The 19,209-nt window shown below is 51.3% G+C and overlaps 1 protein-coding gene across 2 annotated transcripts in view; it reads left to right on the top strand.

Moving 5' to 3' along the window:
* Positions 1–19,209, top strand: part of BCORL1 (BCL6 corepressor like 1) — a 59,240-nt gene that overhangs the window by 17,089 nt on the left and 22,942 nt on the right. For both annotated transcript variants that reach the window (XM_060138357.1, XM_060138358.1), the window contains 6 exons: positions 1,824–1,953; positions 6,579–6,666; positions 6,945–10,217; positions 15,151–15,316; positions 16,582–16,662; positions 18,765–19,154. In XM_060138357.1, the coding sequence (XP_059994340.1) occupies positions 1,868–1,953; positions 6,579–6,666; positions 6,945–10,217; positions 15,151–15,316; positions 16,582–16,662; positions 18,765–19,154 (4,084 nt within the window). In that variant the 5' untranslated portion in view covers positions 1,824–1,867. The remainder of the gene's footprint in view (positions 1–1,823; positions 1,954–6,578; positions 6,667–6,944; positions 10,218–15,150; positions 15,317–16,581; positions 16,663–18,764; positions 19,155–19,209) is intronic.

Raw genomic sequence — 19,209 nt, 5'->3', positions numbered from 1 at the left:
GAGGAGAAATAGAGAGAAATGGGAGAGAGAGATTGAGAGAGGAGGGGGAAGGGAAAGAGACAGAGAGATGGGTGGGGTAGGAAGAGAAAGAGGGAGGGAAGGGGAAGGGGGATAGGAGAGGGTGGCAGAGGTAAGGAGAGACCGAGGGCCAGGTTTCTGGGGTGGCAGGAGAGAAGGGCCCCAGAAAGGCCAGCAGGCACTGGGTCTGAAAAGCCAGGAAAGGGGCAAGTACAAAGGAAGGGGCAAAGGCAGCGGTATCCTATGCGACAGGGACAGGAGTAGGATGAGGACCAAGGAGAGAATGGGGGATGTGGCCCTGCTGTCCTCTCACTGACTCTCTCCCTTGTCTGCTCCCTCTGTGCCAGCCACGCTGGCCTCCTGGCTCTTTTCTGATCTTAGCAGGCACCTCGTGCCTTAAGGACCTTTGCAAGGTTGTTCCTTCTGCCTGGAATGCTCTTCCCCAGATATCCACATGGCTCGCCTCTTTGCTTCCTTCAGGATGTTTAAATGTCTCCTTCTCAGCAAAGCCTACTCGGTTCACGCACTTACACGTTGCAGCCCGTTCCACTCCCCACCCCCAACCATCGCCCTTGCCCCTTAGCCTGTGTTATACCACCTTCTAACATACTGTAACACAGACTCATTTAACGTGTTTATTGTCCATCTCGTCCCACTAGAATATAAGCTCCATGAAGGCAGAGATTTCTGGTCTTTTTTGTTAATTGTTAAATCCCCAGTACCTAGGACAGTGCCAGCACATAGTAGGTGGTCAATACGTATTTGTTGAATGAGTAAGTGATATTGTGTTGAATATGGACAATCTCTGAAAATTGTATAAAGGATAAATGAAACAAATTCCTGAGGTGACTGTATTTTACTGTGGTTTACTTCTTTGGAAAGTGGAGAACAGCATAAAATTCTGATCACTGTAGGGTTTTGTTCAGTTGAGCTTTGATGAATAAGGCTTTTAGCTAATAAGTTAATTCGAGTTTGAGGGTCTCAAGACAACCTCATTGGATAAACCTCTTTCTCTTGATGCCTCATTTTCTCTGGAAGGTGAATTGGCTGTGCAGTGGTTGTCAACAGCGAGAACCCGACATTGGCTGGTGAAGGGGGCGGTAGGTCGTGGGGATGACAGACAGATAGGAAGGGCCAAGGGCAGACATGTGCGGTTCTTGATGGAGCATTGTTTTCTGTTTGTTTGTGGTCAGAGCACAAGGAGTATGGCATCTGATCTGAAGGGCACTTTAAACCAGGTTAGGTATATGCATTATATCTATATAACTCCTAACTTGAAATTAGAATGAGTATTTTTGAAGGGCTTATAAAGAAAGCATGTGCTTCCTCTGGAGAGTTTAAATTGGTTATGTCACTCAAATACTTCAGTACTCATGGATTGGAGAGTTGACGAGAAAAAGATTCCCCAGTAGTCTTTCGATGCCCTGTTCATATATGGGAATGACCCCCTAATTGTAGTTGGTTAGGCTAAAAGTGTGTAGAACAATATACTGGCATCTCACTTGTCTGAAATAGATTGAATTTCCTCGAACACTCATGCATATCTGTCTTTCAGATAATTTAATCACTCTAGGTGATTAACAGCATCCTCGTCTCCATCCTGAAACCTATGGATTCCTGGAAAGCTGGTGCCCCCTCATCCCCATTTGGACCTTAATTTTCCATAGCAGGCTGGCTTGTGAGAGACTGCTTTAACATTTTGGTGCTCTAATTACCTTTATTTATTTAAATGTTTCCGCATAAAAGGTGGTTAAAGCAGCTGTCCGTGTTACAAGTTTTGATTTTTGGGAGTTCTTTTTCCCCAGGGGGAGTGGCCACAGCAGGTCCTAGCTGGTGGTGAGTGGCTGTCATGATCTCTACAGCACCGCTCTACAGCGGCGTGCACAACTGGACCAGTTCTGACCGGATTCGCATGTGTGGCATCAACGAGGAGAGGTGAGAAGGCTGGGAAGGTGGCTGTTGCCGGCTTCCAGTGAGCGGTGCCTGCTCCCTAGCGAGGTAGCTGCAGCAGCGCCTGAGGGGGGACCCTGGGGAGGAGGCTGCTGGTTGTTTCTAATTTTCCTGAGATGGGCTGGGGCTGGGGCTGTGTGAGTGGCCTGCTCTGCCATGCCATCCCTGTTCAGATGAAAGTGAGGAGGCCAACAGATGACCTTTTGCCGACTAGTATTTGTCTGCTCATTAAGAACTGTCAGATTGTGGATTAAAGGGAAGCTTGGGCAATTGCAAGTTTTATTTGCTGCATCCATGTTCTGTGCTCAAGGATACGTGTAAGATATTTTTGGTCCTTGATCTAAGCCTGGAAGAAAGGCGATTTTGTCATTCAGCTTTATACTGGAAACTGTTAGTGGGTATTCTGGTGATCAGCACTTTCCTGCCTCACGAGGCTAATGATGATTCGCAGTGAGATCCTTATGAAGTATCAAAGGAGGATCAAACTGCTTAACGTAGTTTTCGTATGAAATTGAGAGTTGGTGATGCTTGCCTGATCTGCGTGTGTTTTCAGTTTTCTGTTCACCAAAATACTGGGTTGACCAGGCTGTTCCATTTCCTGATCATGCCCCATGTGAAGAGCACTCAAAATGGCCTTCAGATTCTACATTTGATTTTCATAACCCTTGGCCAAAGAGCTGTGTGTGATGGTTACATTGCCTCTCCCATTTTTAGAGAAGGTATGACTCCCCCATGCTTGCTGGTTTCAATATATCGACTGTTGAAATCCAAATACATCAAGTCAGTCACCTAGAATACAGAACGATATGGCTTTTCCTGGGACTCAAGATCTGACATTTCCTTGGGGAAATCTTGGAAGTGTGTGCATGGGTGTGTGTGCATGTGGGAGAGTGTTGGTAATATTGAAGGGAAAAGGAATGGGCATCTTTGTGTGTATCTACTTTCTTCTGTTCTTAACTGGAGAAGTATGTACTTGTGTGAGGTTCAGGTTAGGAGAATAGACCTTTTTATTATTTTTTTAAAGCCATTAGCTCCTGATGGTTTAACGCTGTCTATACTGAGGAACAAGTTAGAGATGGACTTAAAAGGAATTTAATTTTAGAATATAAAAATCAAGATCAAGGAAAATAAGACAAAATTCTCAGATCTGCACGAGAAAGATATTTTCCTTTGCATATGACGTATGTCCTTAGATAATAACTAATAGATGATCTGGGGAAGGCAGAGTGCTGGTATTGATTTGCGGGAGTATTCATTGACAGCTAGTTATAAGTAGTTGAGACTTTGATGTAGAGATCTGGACTAGAGCCTTCAAAAAATCAATGAACAAGTTACCTTAGTTTACTGTCTATTCTAAATCCCCTCTGAAAAAGGACCAGGAAGTGGGCCCGAACCTGATTTTCCCTCCTTATGGACCTTTCTTGGGACGTTAGATTACCAAATATGCCAAGTGGTTAAGATGACCTTTTTTAAGTGTTGTCACTCCTGATCTCATCTACCCGTTGCTGTCACCTTCCCGCTACAGCCCAGGCCATGCTATAGCTGATTTCTAAAATGTGATCTCACCTTATTTAAAAACCATCTTCCTTAGCCCTTGACCACCTGTAGAACTTCGACATTTTGGGTGTAAAGCTGCATCTGGGGGTTAACTCTTAAAGTTATGTTTGAGAAGCCTGCCTAGCACCATCAGATGTAGCTGAGGGCTGTAGAAACTGGGGACAGGGGCTTTATGCTGGCCTCAGGTGGCCGACTCTAGACAAGCCTCCAGCTAAATCCCTCTGCTTGCTTGCTGCTTCCTTTCTTGTACCCATTCATGCCTTCATTCACCAAACATTTATTAAACTCAATCAGAGCAAACCAGTAGTCATGGGATATTGGTGGTAAGTGCTGTTGAGTGGCGTGTACAGGTCCCGTGGGAGTCTAGAGGCCAGAATGAAAAACTTCCTGGGGGAATACAGGAGGGCTTCCCAGAGGCAGTGGCCTTTGCGCCGGGGCTTGGGGGATGAGTAGGTGTTTCAGGTGAGGGCTGGTATTTCTCACACGGTGTGTTTGGGGGAGACCTTGGCTGGAATGAAGGCAGTCTTGGGGTGCTATGGGAAGTCTGCAGGGACTGCGATCTAAGCGAGATGTGTGCCATGTAGTTAGGACCCAACAGGAAATGAAAAAGGTCTGGTTTGACAGTGGTGCTAGCCCTTAATAATTAGGAAAACAGCCCTGAAAGGTTATGGCTGTTTCTGGTTTAAGTTCAACAAAGCCTTGAGCATAACGGCCCAGGGTCATCTCTGTTGGGAAGAAAAGGTGGGATTGATTTTCAGACCTGACTGAAGACTGCTTTGACCCCTGCTCCCTTTTCCCCGCCACCCACGCCCTCCTAATCTTGCCCGGTTGACCCTCCTCTCCCCAGGCACCCCTGCCCTGCAAGCTGTCTCTGTCCCAGGCTCTTCTCTCAATGGAGCAATTTAACGTTTGCTTGGCTTTACACACCTCTCTCCTCAGAGGGTTTGAAACGTGGCCACAGGGCATTTTCCCAGAGCCTTGGGGGCTGGCACTCAGGTGTGGGTATGGCTGGAGTAGCCAGGACTGCTGTTGTCGCTGCCACCTCCAGAGTCTCTGGGCCGGTGGCTCTGCCGTTCTCTGGTGGCTGCCTTCGAAGGCAGGGTGTCTACTTTCAAGGTGACTTTATGCAGGGTGGGAGCCGAGCAAGGAGGGCCGAATATGCAGCTGAACTCCCCTTTGTATGGTCAGGACGGGGGAAATGGAAATAGTGTCTCCCCTCTGCGATCCCTCATGTGGGGCTGGTGAAGGGGGTGGTTCCCTGCCGCTCCTTTTGCCTCGTCACCATCCTCCCCGCAAAACCATCCCTGGCCTGGCCTAAGGCTGGTTATTGGTCTTGCTTTTCTGGGCTCTCAGGGGTTGATGTCGAAGTGTGTTTGCCCTTTCCCTCAGGCTCCCCTTCCTCGGGACCCCTGACTGCATCTCCAGCCCTGCTCTCTTCTTATGATCATTTCTGTTTGTCACCAGCAGTCACTGCCAGCAGTGGAACCCTCCCACTTCTGCCAGCCTAGATGCCTTTTAAAGGGAACAAGCCTTTCCCCCCCCCGGTTAGTCCCTTCTGGAGCCCTGAAAAGATGGGGAGAGGCCCGCGGTGATCCCCTTGCCTTTTTTGCTTCTCTTGCCCCAGGTGCAATTTTGGGGTCCATCAACAGTGCCCTGTTCCAGTGGGAGGGAAGGAGTTAGTTCTTGTGGGGGTTGGTTGTGGGCGCCCTGACTGCCCTTTGGTTAGGATGGCTGGTGAGGCAGCTGCTGGCTTCTTCCCTGGCTGTTGCAGAGCTCAGGGCGAGGCTCTGAAGAAGGGGGGCAAACCCCAAGGCAGTCTAGCTCCCCAGAGGTGCACAGAGCATTCCTGTGCTTTGCACCCTAGGAACCACATCTCAGGGTTTCTTCTGGAGCTTTATTCTTGCACCTCAGCTTTCCACTTGGCCACTCACACCATGGCTCCTGCCCCACTGGTGTCTTCCCTAGGGCAGCAGTGGCACGTTCTTGCTATAACTCAAAATACCAAACTTCCAGGGGGTGTTTGTCTTCTCTTCAACTTCACCCTCCCAGTCTGACCTTTTTTTTTTTTTTTTGGTCAGGATATACCATTTTCTAAGATTCTTGCCCAAATTTTAGAGAAGACATTTTGAGGAGGTGAGGGTACAGTTGAGTTTTCCTCCTTTGGGAACCAGCTCTCTGGCCTTGAGCATTTCCCTCTGCAATATACCAACTTGAATTCGGGGTCTGTAGCCTTGAAGGCTTCCTTCCCTTTGCGATGGGAGAAAATGCAGTGGTGCTGGGAGGCCAAGCAGGGAGTGGGGGAGCTGGCAGGGGATAGGATGCAAGCAAGAGCAGAAAGGTAGGGAGGAGGGTGCTGGCTTGAGCTCTCTGGTGCCCTAGAGAAGAGGAAGAGATACCCTAGAGGGAAAGAAGTTGTGCCCTTGAAATGCCCCTTGATGCTCAGTGACCTGCCTCAGATGAGTATCATTATGTGCGCTAGTAAACGTGTACCTGCTCTAGGCAAGCTCGTCGGGTGACTAGGTGATGATTTGGATTTGGAACATGAAACACAATGGGGGTGGTTATTTGTTTTAGGAAAGGGTTACCCTTATGGTACCTGCAGCCAGCTTTTCTTGTAGACTTAAAATAAGATCATATTTACAAGAAAAGCAGTTTGCATGCCTTTTGGGATCTTCTGTGAATGACCTCTCCCCTTCTGGCAATGCTCAGTACCTCCTGGGCGGTCACCTTGATGGATAAGCTCTAGGGACAAGGCAAAGGTGCTGGGGTCCTCCACACTCCTGGTGAGAGCCCTAGGACACACAGCCCAAAGAGGGGAGTCTAGTCAGATCAGGCTCCTTTGCAGGAACTTGAAAAGCTGGGCACAGAGGCTCCGGTTTTCAGCCTGGACCTCCCCCACCCCTAGTTCCTTGTGATTTTCCCCAAGCCACCAAGGGAAGCGAGACAGGAGGATTTTGTGGGAACCCAGGCAGGCAGGGGGCGTTCTGGGGAAGGTGGTGGTGGCCTGAAGACTAGGTCTCATGTCCCTTTTCTGGTTGTGTCTCCCATGCTAGAAGAGCACCTCTTTCTGATGAGGAGTCCACGACAGGTGACTGCCAGCACTTTGGATCTCAGGAGTTTTGTGTCAGCAGTTTTTCCAAGGTAAGGGGCCATGCAGAACCACATGCCACCTGCCAACGGGTGGAGCTGAACTGCTCAGGCAACGTGCCCAGCCTGCCATCCCAAGAAGGGGGCCAGGAAAGGACAGGGTGTTTCCCAGGAGTTGCTGTATGTGAGACAGAAATTGGCCAGCTTCTCTTTGCTTCTGCCTGGTTGGTCGAGTTGCAAAGAGGACCAGCAGTCACCTCTCCCGGGCCTCGGGACACTTGCACGATCTACAGAGAGCTCGCTAAGATGGGCACGCTGCTCTGTCGTTGCAGGTGGAGCTCACGGCAGTTGGAAGTGGCAGTAATGCCCGGGGGGCAGACCCAGATGGCAGTGCAACAGAAAAACTTGGGCACAAGTCAGAAGACAGGCCTGACGACGCCCAGCCGAAAATGGACTATGCTGGGAATGTGGCAGAGGCAGGGGGCCCCTTGGTGCCACTGAGCAGCCCGGGAGACGGGCTCAAGCTTCCCACTTCTGACGGCCCAGAGGCCAGCAACGGCACGGCAGACTGCTCCTGGACTCCCCTCAGCACCCAAATGAGCAAACAGGTGGACTGCTCGCCAGCTGGGGCGAAGGCTTTGGACTCTCGGCAGGGTGTCGGGGAGAAGAATACTTTCATTTTGGCAACTCTAGGAACTGGCGTCCCCGTGGAGGGCACCCTGCCTCTGGTTACCACTAACTTCAGTCCGCTGCCAGCCCCCATCTGCCCCCCGGCTCCCAGTTCAGCCTCTGTCCCCCCATCTGTTCCAGATCCATTCCAGGTCCCCCTCTCTGTCCCCGCCCCGGTGCCCCATTCTGGGCTCGTTCCCGTCCAGGTTGCCACTTCGGTTCCGGCCCCTTCCCCTCCCTTAGCACCAGTCCCGGCTCTGGCTCCGGCGCCACCGTCAGTGCCCACACTCATCTCCGATTCGAACCCTCTTTCGGTTTCGGCCTCAGTCTTGGTGCCCGTGCCAGCTTCTGCTCCCCCGTCGGGCCCCGTCCCCCTGTCGGCTCCAGCCCCTACCCCCATCTCAGTCCCAGTTTCAGCTCCTCCCTTGGCTCTGATCCAGGCTCCTGTGCCCCCTTCGGCTCCGACCCTGGTCCTCGCACCTGTCCCCACTCCAGTTCTGGCTCCGATGCCGTCGTCCACGCCTCCGGCAGCTCCCGCCCCTCCATCGGTGCCGATGCCCACCCCGACCCCGTCCTCTGGCCCGCCTTCTACCCCCACCCTCATCCCTGCCTTTGCTCCCACGCCGGTGCCTGCACCCACCCCAGCCCCAATTTTCACTCCAGCCCCCACGCCCATGCCGGCTGCCACGCCCACTGCCATTCCCACCTCTGCACCCATCCCGGCGTCCTTTAGTTTGAGTCGAGTGTGTTTTCCTGCAGCTCAGGCACCAGCTATGCAAAAAGTACCCCTGTCCTTTCAGCCAGGGACAGTGCTGACCCCGAGCCAGCCGCTGGTCTATATCCCGCCTCCAAGTTGTGGGCAGCCACTCAGCGTGGCCACACTGCCAACCACCCTGGGAGTCTCCTCCACCCTTACACTCCCTGTCCTGCCATCCTACCTGCAGGACAGGTGTCTCCCTGGGGTGCTGGCCTCCCCAGAGCTGCGGTCTTACCCATATGCATTTTCTGTGGCCCGGCCTCTGACTTCGGAGTCCAAGCTGGTCTCTCTGGAGGTGAACAGGCTCCCCTGTGCTTCCCCATCCAGCAGCACCAGCACCCAGCCTGCACCCGATGGGGTCCCCGGGCCTTTGGCAGATACTTCCCTCTCCACTGCTTCTGCCAAGGTGCTTCCACCACCACAGCCTCTGCTGCCAGCCCCCAGCGTGAGCTCAGCCCCACCGCATCCTGCCAAGATGCCAGGTGGCAACGAGCAACAAACAGAAGGGACTTCCGTCACTTTCTCTCCCCTCAAGTCACCTCCACAGCTGGAGCGAGAGATGGCCTCTCCGCCTGAGTGCAGCGAGATGCCCCTGGACCTCTCCTCCAAGTCCAACCGGCAGAAGCTCCCGTTGCCGAACCAGCGCAAGACGCCTCCCATGCCCGTGTTGACCCCCGTGCACACCAGCAGCAAGGCCCTCCTCTCCACGGTCCTGTCTAGGTCCCAGCGCACGACCCAGGCTGCCGGCAGCAATGTCACCTCATGCCTGGGCTCCACTTCCTCGCCCTTCGTCATCTTTCCTGAGATCGTGAGGAACGGGGACCCAAGCACCTGGGTGAAGAACTCCACTGCGCTGATCAGCACCATTCCCGGCACCTACGTGGGAGTGGCCAACCCAGTGCCTGCATCCCTCCTGCTGAACAAAGACCCCAACCTGGGCCTCAACCGAGACCCCCGTCATCTCCCCAAGCAGGAGCCCATCTCCATCATCGATCAAGGAGAGCCCAAGAGCACTGGTGCCCCCTGTGGCAAGAAGGGCAGCCAGGCTGGGACTGAGGGACAGCCAAGCACAGTGAAGCGTTACACCCCAGCCCGCATCGCCCCTGGGCTGCCGGGCTGCCAAACCAAGGAGCTCTCCCTCTGGAAGCCCACAGGGCCAGCAAATATTTACCCACGGTGTTCAGTCAACGGGAAACCCACCAGCACCCAGGTCCTGCCTGTTGGCTGGTCACCATACCACCAGGCGTCTCTGCTTTCTATCGGCATTTCCAGTGCCGGGCAGCTGACCCCCAGCCAGGGGGTGCCCATCAGGCCCACCAGCGTCGTTTCTGAGTTTTCTGGTGTGCCATCCCTTGGCCCTAGTGAGGCTGTGCATGGACTTCCCGAGGGGCAGCCACGGCCCGGGGGCCCCTTTGCTCCAGAGCAGGACACGGGCACCAAGAACAAAACTTGCCGGATTGCTGCCAAGCCTTACGAGGAACAAGTGAACCCTGTCCTCCTGACGCTCAGCCCTCAGACAGGGACCCTGGCACTGTCTGTGCAGCCTAGCAGTGGGGACCTGAGAGTGAATCAGGGGCCTGAGGAATCAGAGAGCCACCTCTGCCCCGACAGCACTCCTAAGCTGGAAGGCCCCCAGGGGGCTTGCGGCCTGAAGCTGGCAGGAGACACGAAGCCTAAGAACCAAGTGCTGGCCACCTATATGTCCCATGAGCTGGTCCTGGCCACCCCCCAGAACTTGCACAAGATGCCCGAGCTGCCTTTGCTACCTCATGACAGCCGCCCCAAGGAAATCATCTTGGACGTGGTCCCAAGCGGCAAGAGGGCCTCCAGCACAGACCTTGCACAGCTCGGAAGCCAGGTGGACCTGGGGCGGGTGAAAATGGAGAAGGTGGATGGTGATGTGGTCTTCAATTTAGCCACCTGCTTCCGGGCCGATGGCCTCCCAGCAGCTACCCAGAGGGGCCAAGCTGAAGTGCGGAGTAAGGCTGGGCAGGCTCGAGTGAAACAGGAAAGTGTAGGTGTCTTTCCTTGCAAGAACAAGTGGCAGCCAGACTCGGTGGTGACCGATGGGGTGACCGAACCTCTGCCACCCAAGAAAATGAAGTGTGGCAAAGAGAAGGATGGAGAGGAGCAGCAGCCGCAAGCCAAGGTTGTGGTCCGCAGTTCCCTTGGACCCAAGGTGAGTGCTGGGCTGAGGTTGAGGGCCGGGCCGAGACCCCAGCGGTCTGCTTTGTCCTGCAGACGTCAACCTCGTGCAGCGTTCTTTAATTTTAATCTATCTATCTATCTATTTATTTATGGCTCCGTTGGGTCTTTGTTGCTGCGCATGGGCTTTCTCTAGTTGCGGTGAGCGAGGGCTACTCTTCGTTGCGGTGCGCAGGCTTCTCATTGCGTTGGCTTCTCTTGTTGCGGAGCATGGGCTCTAGGTGCGCGGGCTTCAGTAGTTGTGGCACGTGGGCTCAGTAGTTGTGGCTTGCGAGCTCTAGAGCGCAGGCTCAGTAGTTGTGGCACACGGGCTTAGTTGCTCCGCGGCATGTGGGATCTTCCCGGGCCAGGGATCGAACCCGTGTCCCCTGCACTGGCAGGCGGATTCTTAACCACTGTGCCATCAGGGAAGCCCTCGTGCAGTGTTCTTGAGTAGCTCTGTGAACTGAACTGATTGGAAGGCTTGTGTAAAGTGAATCATGACCCTTACCAAGTAACATTCTCCATATATGGTGTTTTAGCGTGGGGAGGGGTGGGCTTCTATTTTGTAGATGTGGGAAATGATTCGGTCCCTGAGACTAGGAAAGCCATTGTCCCAGATGAGGTTGGAAAGTGGAAGAATACCATACGATATGGGGAGGGAAATCAATTAATAACAGGCCCTTCCTTGCATGGCCATTCTTCCTTTTCCTCTTCTAAGATGACTGCTGGCCTTGAGAGCTTAGGGTCCAGGGAGGCAAGGGGCCTTTGACAAGGTTGTTCTCTGCACCACCGGGGTAAGCCTGCTTAGGATTTGCTTGGAGTTTTGTGGGGCTCGAGCCAATTCAGCTTCTGGGCTTATCCACCAGTTTCCTTTCCCCCTAATGCTTGGGGTGGCAGCTGTGGGTTTCAGCCCATTGGGAATTTGATGTCCAAGGCAGATGGGCATCTAGGTCTGGGTTCTTAATAGGCTAAGGATGATGGCAGGGTTCTAGGCAAAAAGGTGGGCTAAGAGGACTTGGCCTGAATCCAGTGTTCCTCCAAAGAGGATCTGAAGGACACTAGTGATCAAGGAGATTCTTGAAGCAGTTGAGGATAGGTAGGGCTTATTCAAAATATGGAGCAATTTGAGGTTATGTTAACAGCCTTCAGATTGGATGTTGAATAGATTTCTAGCCAGAGCACTATGAATTTGTTTGTGGCAGAAGCTCTTAGTCTTTTTTGGACCATAGAGCACTTTGGGAAGCTGATGAGAGCTGTGAACCCTGTCCCCTGAAACATGACCTCAGAACTTTGCCCATAATTTCAAGGGGCTCACGGACCCAACCCACTCCCCAAAGCCCACCCATGGACTCCAGGTTAAGAACCCTGGGAGTAGAGTTTGGGTGGGTTTTTCTCAGTGACCCCATGACCACCTCAGTACGGCAGAGACATGCCAAGTAGGAACATAGGTCATTAAACAGTACAGCGTATGTCTAGCGTTTGCTCAGGTGACTGCAATCTGCTCTTGGTGGTAATAATAATAGTTCATGTCGTTATAGTTGTTACTGTTTGTTGAATTCCTACTACATACCAAGTGCTTTCTACGTATGTTATCTAACTTAATCCTTCAAATAACCCTATGACCCAATTCACAGATAAGAAAATGAGTAAGTTACCCAAAGTTACACCGCTACTAAATGACAGAAGTGGAACTCAAGCTCCAGTCTTATTGGCTCTGAAGTTCACGTTCTAAAACAACTATACCCCAATTTAAAAAAATTAAAAGAAAAAGAGAAAAATAAAGTTCATGTTCATCTTGAGCTATGCCACACTATCTTCCACTCTGCTTATGTATAGCTGTTTCACTGACCATTTAGCAAGTGTTTGTTGAGCGGCTACTATGTGCCAGTCCTTCCCAGGCAGTGGGAATACATCTTCAGGAGGACAGTACAGCATTTTGGTGAGGAGTATGCTTTCTGGAGCCAGGCACAGTGCCTGAGTTTGAATCCTGGTTCTACTTCTTCCTAGCTATGTGATATCAGTCAAGTTACTTCATCTGTCTCGCCCTCAGTTTCCTCATCTATACAATGAGACAGTGATAGTACCTACTCATAGGGCTGTGTAAAGACTAAATGAAATGATGATGTGAAATGTCCAGAATGGGCAAATTGACAGAGACAGAAAGTAGATTAGTAGTTGCCTAAGGCTGGCGGGGATGAGGAATTGGAGAGTGACGGCTTAATGGGTACAGGGTTTCTATTTGGGGTGATGAAAAAGTTCTAGAACTAGATAGTGATGATCCTTACACATTTCTGTGATTGTATTAAAAACAATTGAATAATAAACGTAAATAAGTGTATGATATATCTCAGTAAGTTATATGTCAACAAAGCTATTGTTAAAAAAAGATAAAATGAAGTGATATGTGTAAATGCTTAGAACAGTGCCTGGCACATAGTAAATGCTCGGGAAGTGTTAGTGGCTGCTGTTGATATCATTAGTATTACAAATAGGATAGACCCTCATGGAGCTTATGTCTTGCAGGCGACTCGCTGACAGGCAGGCACTGCCCCTTCCTATATTAGATGAACAGTTCACTGGGCCCACTGACAGATGCAGAGGGCAGAGAATAAAGTCACAGTGTCAGGAGCCTTGAAGCAGCCCTTGGCAGCCGCCTGTAATGATTTAGTAAATGTCCATTTTTCCAGAAAGCAAATAACTTAGATCTTTCTTTTCTTATGTTCCATTTTCCTGAGAAAGAAACCATTGATAAGCAAAACTAAAATCAGGGGTCACCTCTCCACAGTGCCGGAAGCCCAGTCTCCAGGGTATGGCCCCTTTCAGGGTATGGCCAAGAATCAGAATACTCTCCGTAGTGTATACAGCAGTAGGAGTATAATGTTATGTACATGAAACTTATATAATGTTATAAACCAATGTTACTGCAATAAAAAAATTAAATAAAAAAAATTTAAAAAAAGAATCAGTCTCCTGTCTCCTACACCACCTGCCCCAAGGCCGTGCGGAATCCTGAAGGACCTTCTGAGTCATCAGCAAAGAAAGTTCTGCTTCATCTGGTGCTGGTTGTCTTCTCATCTTTTGGAAAGTTCTTTGGAAAACCCTTCAAAACTCTGTTAACCAGAACATTCATCTTACATGGTCTCTTCATCACCGCAACTTTTTGCCTAAGTTGGAGTGTGCGATATATTTTTACTCTGAGTGTTGCCCTTGCAGAACATACAGACACAGATCCCTTCTAGATGTTCTGTTTTACTTGTTTTTGTCTCTCTTAGGAAGTAAAAGTTAATGATCTGTACTTGAAAGAGCCAGCTAAAAATGATATTCAGAAATAAATGCGACATGTTCAAATTGACATGCACTGAACTTTATTCCGCCTGACTTGAGGTAGTTGTTCTGTGGCCATACCTGAAGGTCACACTTTAAGCAGCAGTTGCCCATCTTCCTCTTTCCTTCCCATTTCTTTCTTTCTCCTAACACTTTGGTTTATAGGAGCTGGCAGCAAGTAAAGGGAGAAACTGAATTTTCAGCTCAGCCCTCTGCTGAATAAGAAGCAGGAGTTCATGGGATAGCAGGAGTCCCTGGAATTTGATGGGGAATGGTGGCTCTATGGAGACATATTCCCCCCGCCCCCACGCCGGAAAAATGTTGCGTCAGTAAGACATCTGCCATCCCCTTAGCTGGAGCTGGACCGTGATAACCTTTTAGAATGTGGCGTGCGGGTCTGCTTAGGGGGAAAACAACTCTTCCTTTCTTCCTAGGGCCCACTGTCATTGTTAAAATGTTTTGCTTACTCTGCACTCCTTGGATACTACAATACTAGAAATCCCTACCTTGCCCTATTTCTTGTTGGGTGGCGTGGAGAGATCTCAAAGCTTGTGAGGATGTGTGACTGCTAGGCTCAAGAGTGTCCTTGCAATGTGTAAGCACAACCATTGTGCCTACCGCATGCGCTGGGCAGTAGGTATGAGTGGGGATGACCAAAACCAGTGGAGGACACAAGTGAGGGAGAAGAGGAGTGAGAGCTGAGGTGAAGAGGCCCGGGATGGGCGCCAGGAGCCCTGGGTCTTAGTCCTAGCTCAGCCATTTTCTCACTGCAGGCACAGAGCAGCTAACTTGCAGGTTTGCCTGGTCCCGGACGGCCCCTGAGCAAGTGGACGCCTTGGGCTGTGTTGCCCTGGACAAATCATTTAACCTCTTATCTTGGAGGCTCAGTTTCCTCGTCTGTTCAAGGGTGTGATATTAGGTTTTCCTCTCTGGGTTGTTGGGAAGAACAAATCGAATATTAGAGAGAGTGTTTGGAAAAGGTGAAAGGGCCTCAGAGTGTAAAGGGTCATTATTGAAAATGCCTGGGCCTTTTCGGTGTCTTTCCTAAGTACGGGGAGATTGGAATTGCTGCCGTGGTAGACTTTTCTTCTTGCCTTAGCTGAATCTTTTTTCTGGTATTAATCTACATGTGCAAATAGATAATTTTTCTTGAGTTGGCCCATATGAGAATTAGTTTCAGTTGTTGGTGTCAGTACTATTCACAGTGAAGTTATTTGAACAATGTAGTCATCCAACTTGCAGAAGAGGCATTTTTGTTTTCTGTCCATCTCTCTATTGCTGTTCGGATATAGAGAGTATGGGGCCTGACTTTGCACCTTTTCAAATGACTTTGGGTGTTTATTCGGCTTGTGAATGCAGACTCTGTGGACGTGTTTCAAATGATGGGGTATGGATGTCTGTGGGGATTAGCTAGGGCACTGGATTCAGTCCAAAAAGCCTCTGTAGCCCACTGTGGAAGGCAGCGGGCGGCCCCTTCCCCCAGCCTCCACGTGGGAAGCTCGTGTCCGTGTGTCAGTATCAGGGCACAGGGCTCAACATTAAGAGAGCTTTCTTAAGAGGTGAAACTGACCTCAGACCTGACTCTCTCCACCTCTCCACAGTGCCGGAAGCCACCTAGTGACCCCCAGGAACCCACCAAGAAAAGCCCCAGGGGGGCTTCAGATTCAGGAAAAGAGCACAATGGAGTCAGGGTAAAGCACAAGCACCGGAAGCCAACAAAGCCGGAGTCCCAGTCTCCAGGAAAACGAGCCGATGGCCACGAGGAAGGTAGGCCCCGCGGGTCCTGGCCCTCTTGATGGGCTGCAGAGGGATCCCTATGGCGGGTGGGGGGGGGAGGGGCTCTGCAACTGACCAGGAAAGTGAGACTTCCTCACTGTGGGAGAAAGATATAATTTGAAAAAAATATTTATTTATTTATTTGTTTGGCTGTGCCGGGTCTTAGTTGCGGCACACGGGATCTTCGTGCGGCGTGCGGGATCTAGTTCCCTGACCAGGGATTGAACCCGGGCCCCCTGCATTGGAAGCATGGAGTCTTAGCCACTGCACCAGCAGGGAAGTCCCAGGAGGAAGATATAATTGACACCTCTGAAATCTAAGCGGAGGGAGAAGGGAGACAGGAGTGGGGGCTTAATGCTGCTCACCCTGGTTGCTAGAATAAGGCACACTCTGAAGTGGTGCTTTTCAGATAGACAAGAGTCAGTCCTACAGCAGAGTAGCCAACCTATTACCCTGAAGTGGGTCTAGGCTCAGGGAAGAAATGGGTTTAATGAGGATTAAGACCAAATGGGGGTTATTTACACTGTTTTGTCTACCTTTGGTATATTTGGAAACTCCCATTATAAAAGTTAAAAATTAATAGCTAGCTAGCTAGAAGGGTTGGAGGAGTCCTAAACCCTTATTATTTAGGGACACACAGGGTGTTTGGGTTGGGGAGGTGTGTACGTAACCCGTATGCTCTGCCACTAATAGTTCCTTGGCGCCCTCAGCAGAGAGAAGCCCGCGTATTCCTGCCCATAGTAGCCGGTGTTCGTAGCCTTGCCTGTCTGATGTGACCTGCCTCTCTCTAGTCTGTTCCTATATAGCAGTTTTCCGCCGTCCGCCGTTCCCTGCTCCCATCTTCCTGCCTTGCTCAATCCTCTGCGATTCATGGAGGTTACCCTTCTCTGGGACCTGCTCCAGCTCAGTTATAACGCTGTGGAGGCGCAGCAGCCTCACAGTCGTCCAGACAACCGGGCCTTCCACTTTGTGGCGTGCCGGCGAATCGATGCCGTGCACTGCCTTTTTTGGTGTCAGCAAAAATGACCCAACTCCCAGTTTTCAAAAACCACCGGGAAAAGCTCCTTCTCTAAAAGAGATACGTAGGTGATAGCAGCATAAGGGAAATTAATAAATGTAATGCAGGGAGAACACAAACCCTCCCTTGAGTTCTCCATTTGAGCCTCTCGGGTTGGGAGGGTGGGGGAGGCTTTCCCGTCCTGAGACTCTGATTGTGATATCTCTGCCTTCTGCTCTCAAACCACACACCACTCCAGGTTCCTTGGAGAAGAAGGCAAAGAGCAGTTTCCGCGACTTCATCCCCGTGGTCCTGAGCACCCGGACGCGCAGTCAGTCTGGTGAGTGAGTCTGAGGCTGAGGCCCACCTTGGCACTCCTCTGCAGAGAGGTAGAAGTCTGGTCGAGCGACCTTGCCATTGGCCCAGGTGGAGAGTTGGGAATTTGATTCACCGTGCCAAGATGCCCAGCTCCTTGCAGAGACGAGAGAGCCCAGGGTAGGAGCTGGGTCGTTGCCCACGATTTTAGGATGATTTACTTAGCATTTCATAACAGGGATTTGACATCTCTTGTTGGCAGCCAGTGGTGGAAGGAGGAAAGGCCTGTGCCACTCAGGAAAACTGATTCTACTCCAGGCTTTGGCATCTCGTGATTTTGGGGGCCAGTCTCTGGCACAAACATTTAACCTTTGGGCCTCTGTCCTCTTGCCCTGTGTGCCAGGTATCCAAATTGGAAATGGTCACTGAGTCGTCAGGGCCAGCAGAATCACCTCTGGTCCCCTGAACTTGTATTGGTCAACCCCCAGGGTCTAAAAAAGGATAGCCCTTTCTAGCTACTACTGTTGCCTGCTAGCCTCCAAGTTGGTACTTAGTGCTAGAAATGGTTGCCCCGGTTCACCCAGATTTCCATGCAACGTGGGTGGAATGGGGAAGCAGGGCACAGTGTAAACTCAGTTATCTGACATTCTATTAACGGGCACCTCAGCACGTGGAGAGCGCGGTGGTAATTGGGGCTCGTAATGACAGCCTGGAGGCCTCGAAAAATCCTGAAGTGTCCTCTGAATCATCAAAGAGCGATTACATTACAGCCGTTCCCATTTCAGTGTTAAACACATTGTAGTGTATTTGATTCTTTGGAAATTGGTGATCCCTGTGTGATCTCTATGGTGATTCGTGTTAACCAGAATATTAGATTAACTAGAACACTTCGTTCCCTGCCTAGTCTGTATAATGGAAAGTTTCCTGGATATTTGCTGTCTTTAAGCAGTCTGACTGACTGACTTGAAGCTTTGGTCAAGAGCCACTGCCACCCTGTTGGCCTCGAACCTTTTCTTTGTTTTTTGGCTGCACCGCTAGGCTTGTGGAATCTTAGTTCCCCAACCAGGGGTTGAACCTGCGCCCTTGGCGGTGAAAGCGCGGAGTCCTAACCACTGGACCACCAGGGAATTCCCTCGAACCATTTCTTTCTTCTGACCTCGCTTGGGTTTGGGGATTGTTGAGTTAATAGCTGGGCCTCGGGAGAAAGATGGTGGTATCTCAGAGCTGCTTCTGAGAAAGATGTCAGATCTCCTGGATCACTAAACCGGGCCAATTGAGGACTGTGTTTGTTGTTAGCAGAATTGAAGGCAGGCGTGGGGAGGAAAATGGCCTCTTGGCCGGGTGGCAGAGGAGGGTAGGAAAGGTCCCCTCATCCTGGGGTGGTGAGGAGAGGAGGGGGAAGTGCCTGCCCAACGGTGAGGAACAGCTGCAGTGGGGCAGGGGGTGGAGCTGGAGAGAAAGCTCCACCCCTGGACTCTTGGCTGCTCAGTAGGAGGTGGGGTCAATGACGGGAAGAGGGCGTGGCTGAGGAGCATTTGGGCGGGACTAACGCAGGCTGTGTCACAGGAAAGGGGCTCCTTCTTGCTTCACTCTTCCTGAGACTCTTTGGTGACAACTCTGCTTGCCCAGGGTGGCTCTGTCAGCAAGATTGGGGGGTCACATAGTGAGCACGGGCGGGAGCGCCATGTCAGTCTGCCCTCCCCCACCCTCTACTAAACCCTGTGGCCCTTTCCTGCCCCTCAGACAAGTCTTGGCACCTTATAAGCACTAAGTAAGAGTTTGTGGAATGAATGAAAGTGGCAGGGCAGCGTGGATGAGGAAGGGTGTGTGGTTTGGATACTTGATAGCTGTGTAATATATTGGACTCTGTAAAGCGCTTAAGGGTGAATTATCTCATTTGAGCCTCAGAACAGTCCTGTGAGGTCAGTAAGGCAGAGAACAGTATTCTCATTTTATAGACGAGGAGACAGAAGTGAAGGAACTTTCTGAGAGCATACAGCCAATAACTGGCAGAGCCTGAACTCGAACCCAGACCTTCAAACTCCTAATCCAGGGCACTTGCTTCGACACCGTACTCTTGGTCCTTTGAAGAGGTACCTGACCGTCCTCTGTACATCCCGTCCACAGGAAGCATCTGTAGCTCCTTTGCTGGCATGGCAGACAGTGACATGGGAAGCCAGGAAGTCTTCCCCACCGAGGAGGAAGAGGAGGTGACCCCCACCCCGGCCAAGCGTCGAAAGGTGAGAAAGACCCAACGGGACACCCAGTACCGCAGCCACCATGCCCAGGACAAGACCCTGCTGAGCCAGGGCCGCAGGCACCTGTGGCGAGCCCGAGAGATGCCCTGGAGGACAGAGGCTGCCCGGCAGATGTGGGACACCAACGAGGAGGAGGAGGAAGACGAGGAGGAGGGCCTGGTGAAGAGGAAGAAACGGAGACGGCAGAAGAGCCGAAAATACCAGACTGGGGAGTACCTGACTGAACAAGAAGAAGAGCAGCGGCGGAAAGGGAGAGCAGGTAAGGCCGGCCGGGGGCTGCTGCCCCAGGGAGCTGCTGCCCCCCGTCCCCAAAC

Source organism: Lagenorhynchus albirostris, chromosome X, assembly GCF_949774975.1.
Source record: "Lagenorhynchus albirostris chromosome X, mLagAlb1.1, whole genome shotgun sequence".
Classification (NCBI taxonomy): Eukaryota; Metazoa; Chordata; class Mammalia; order Artiodactyla; family Delphinidae; genus Lagenorhynchus; species Lagenorhynchus albirostris.
Note: the sequence above shows the minus strand (reverse complement) of the source record. Positions and strands in the feature narration are given on the sequence as shown.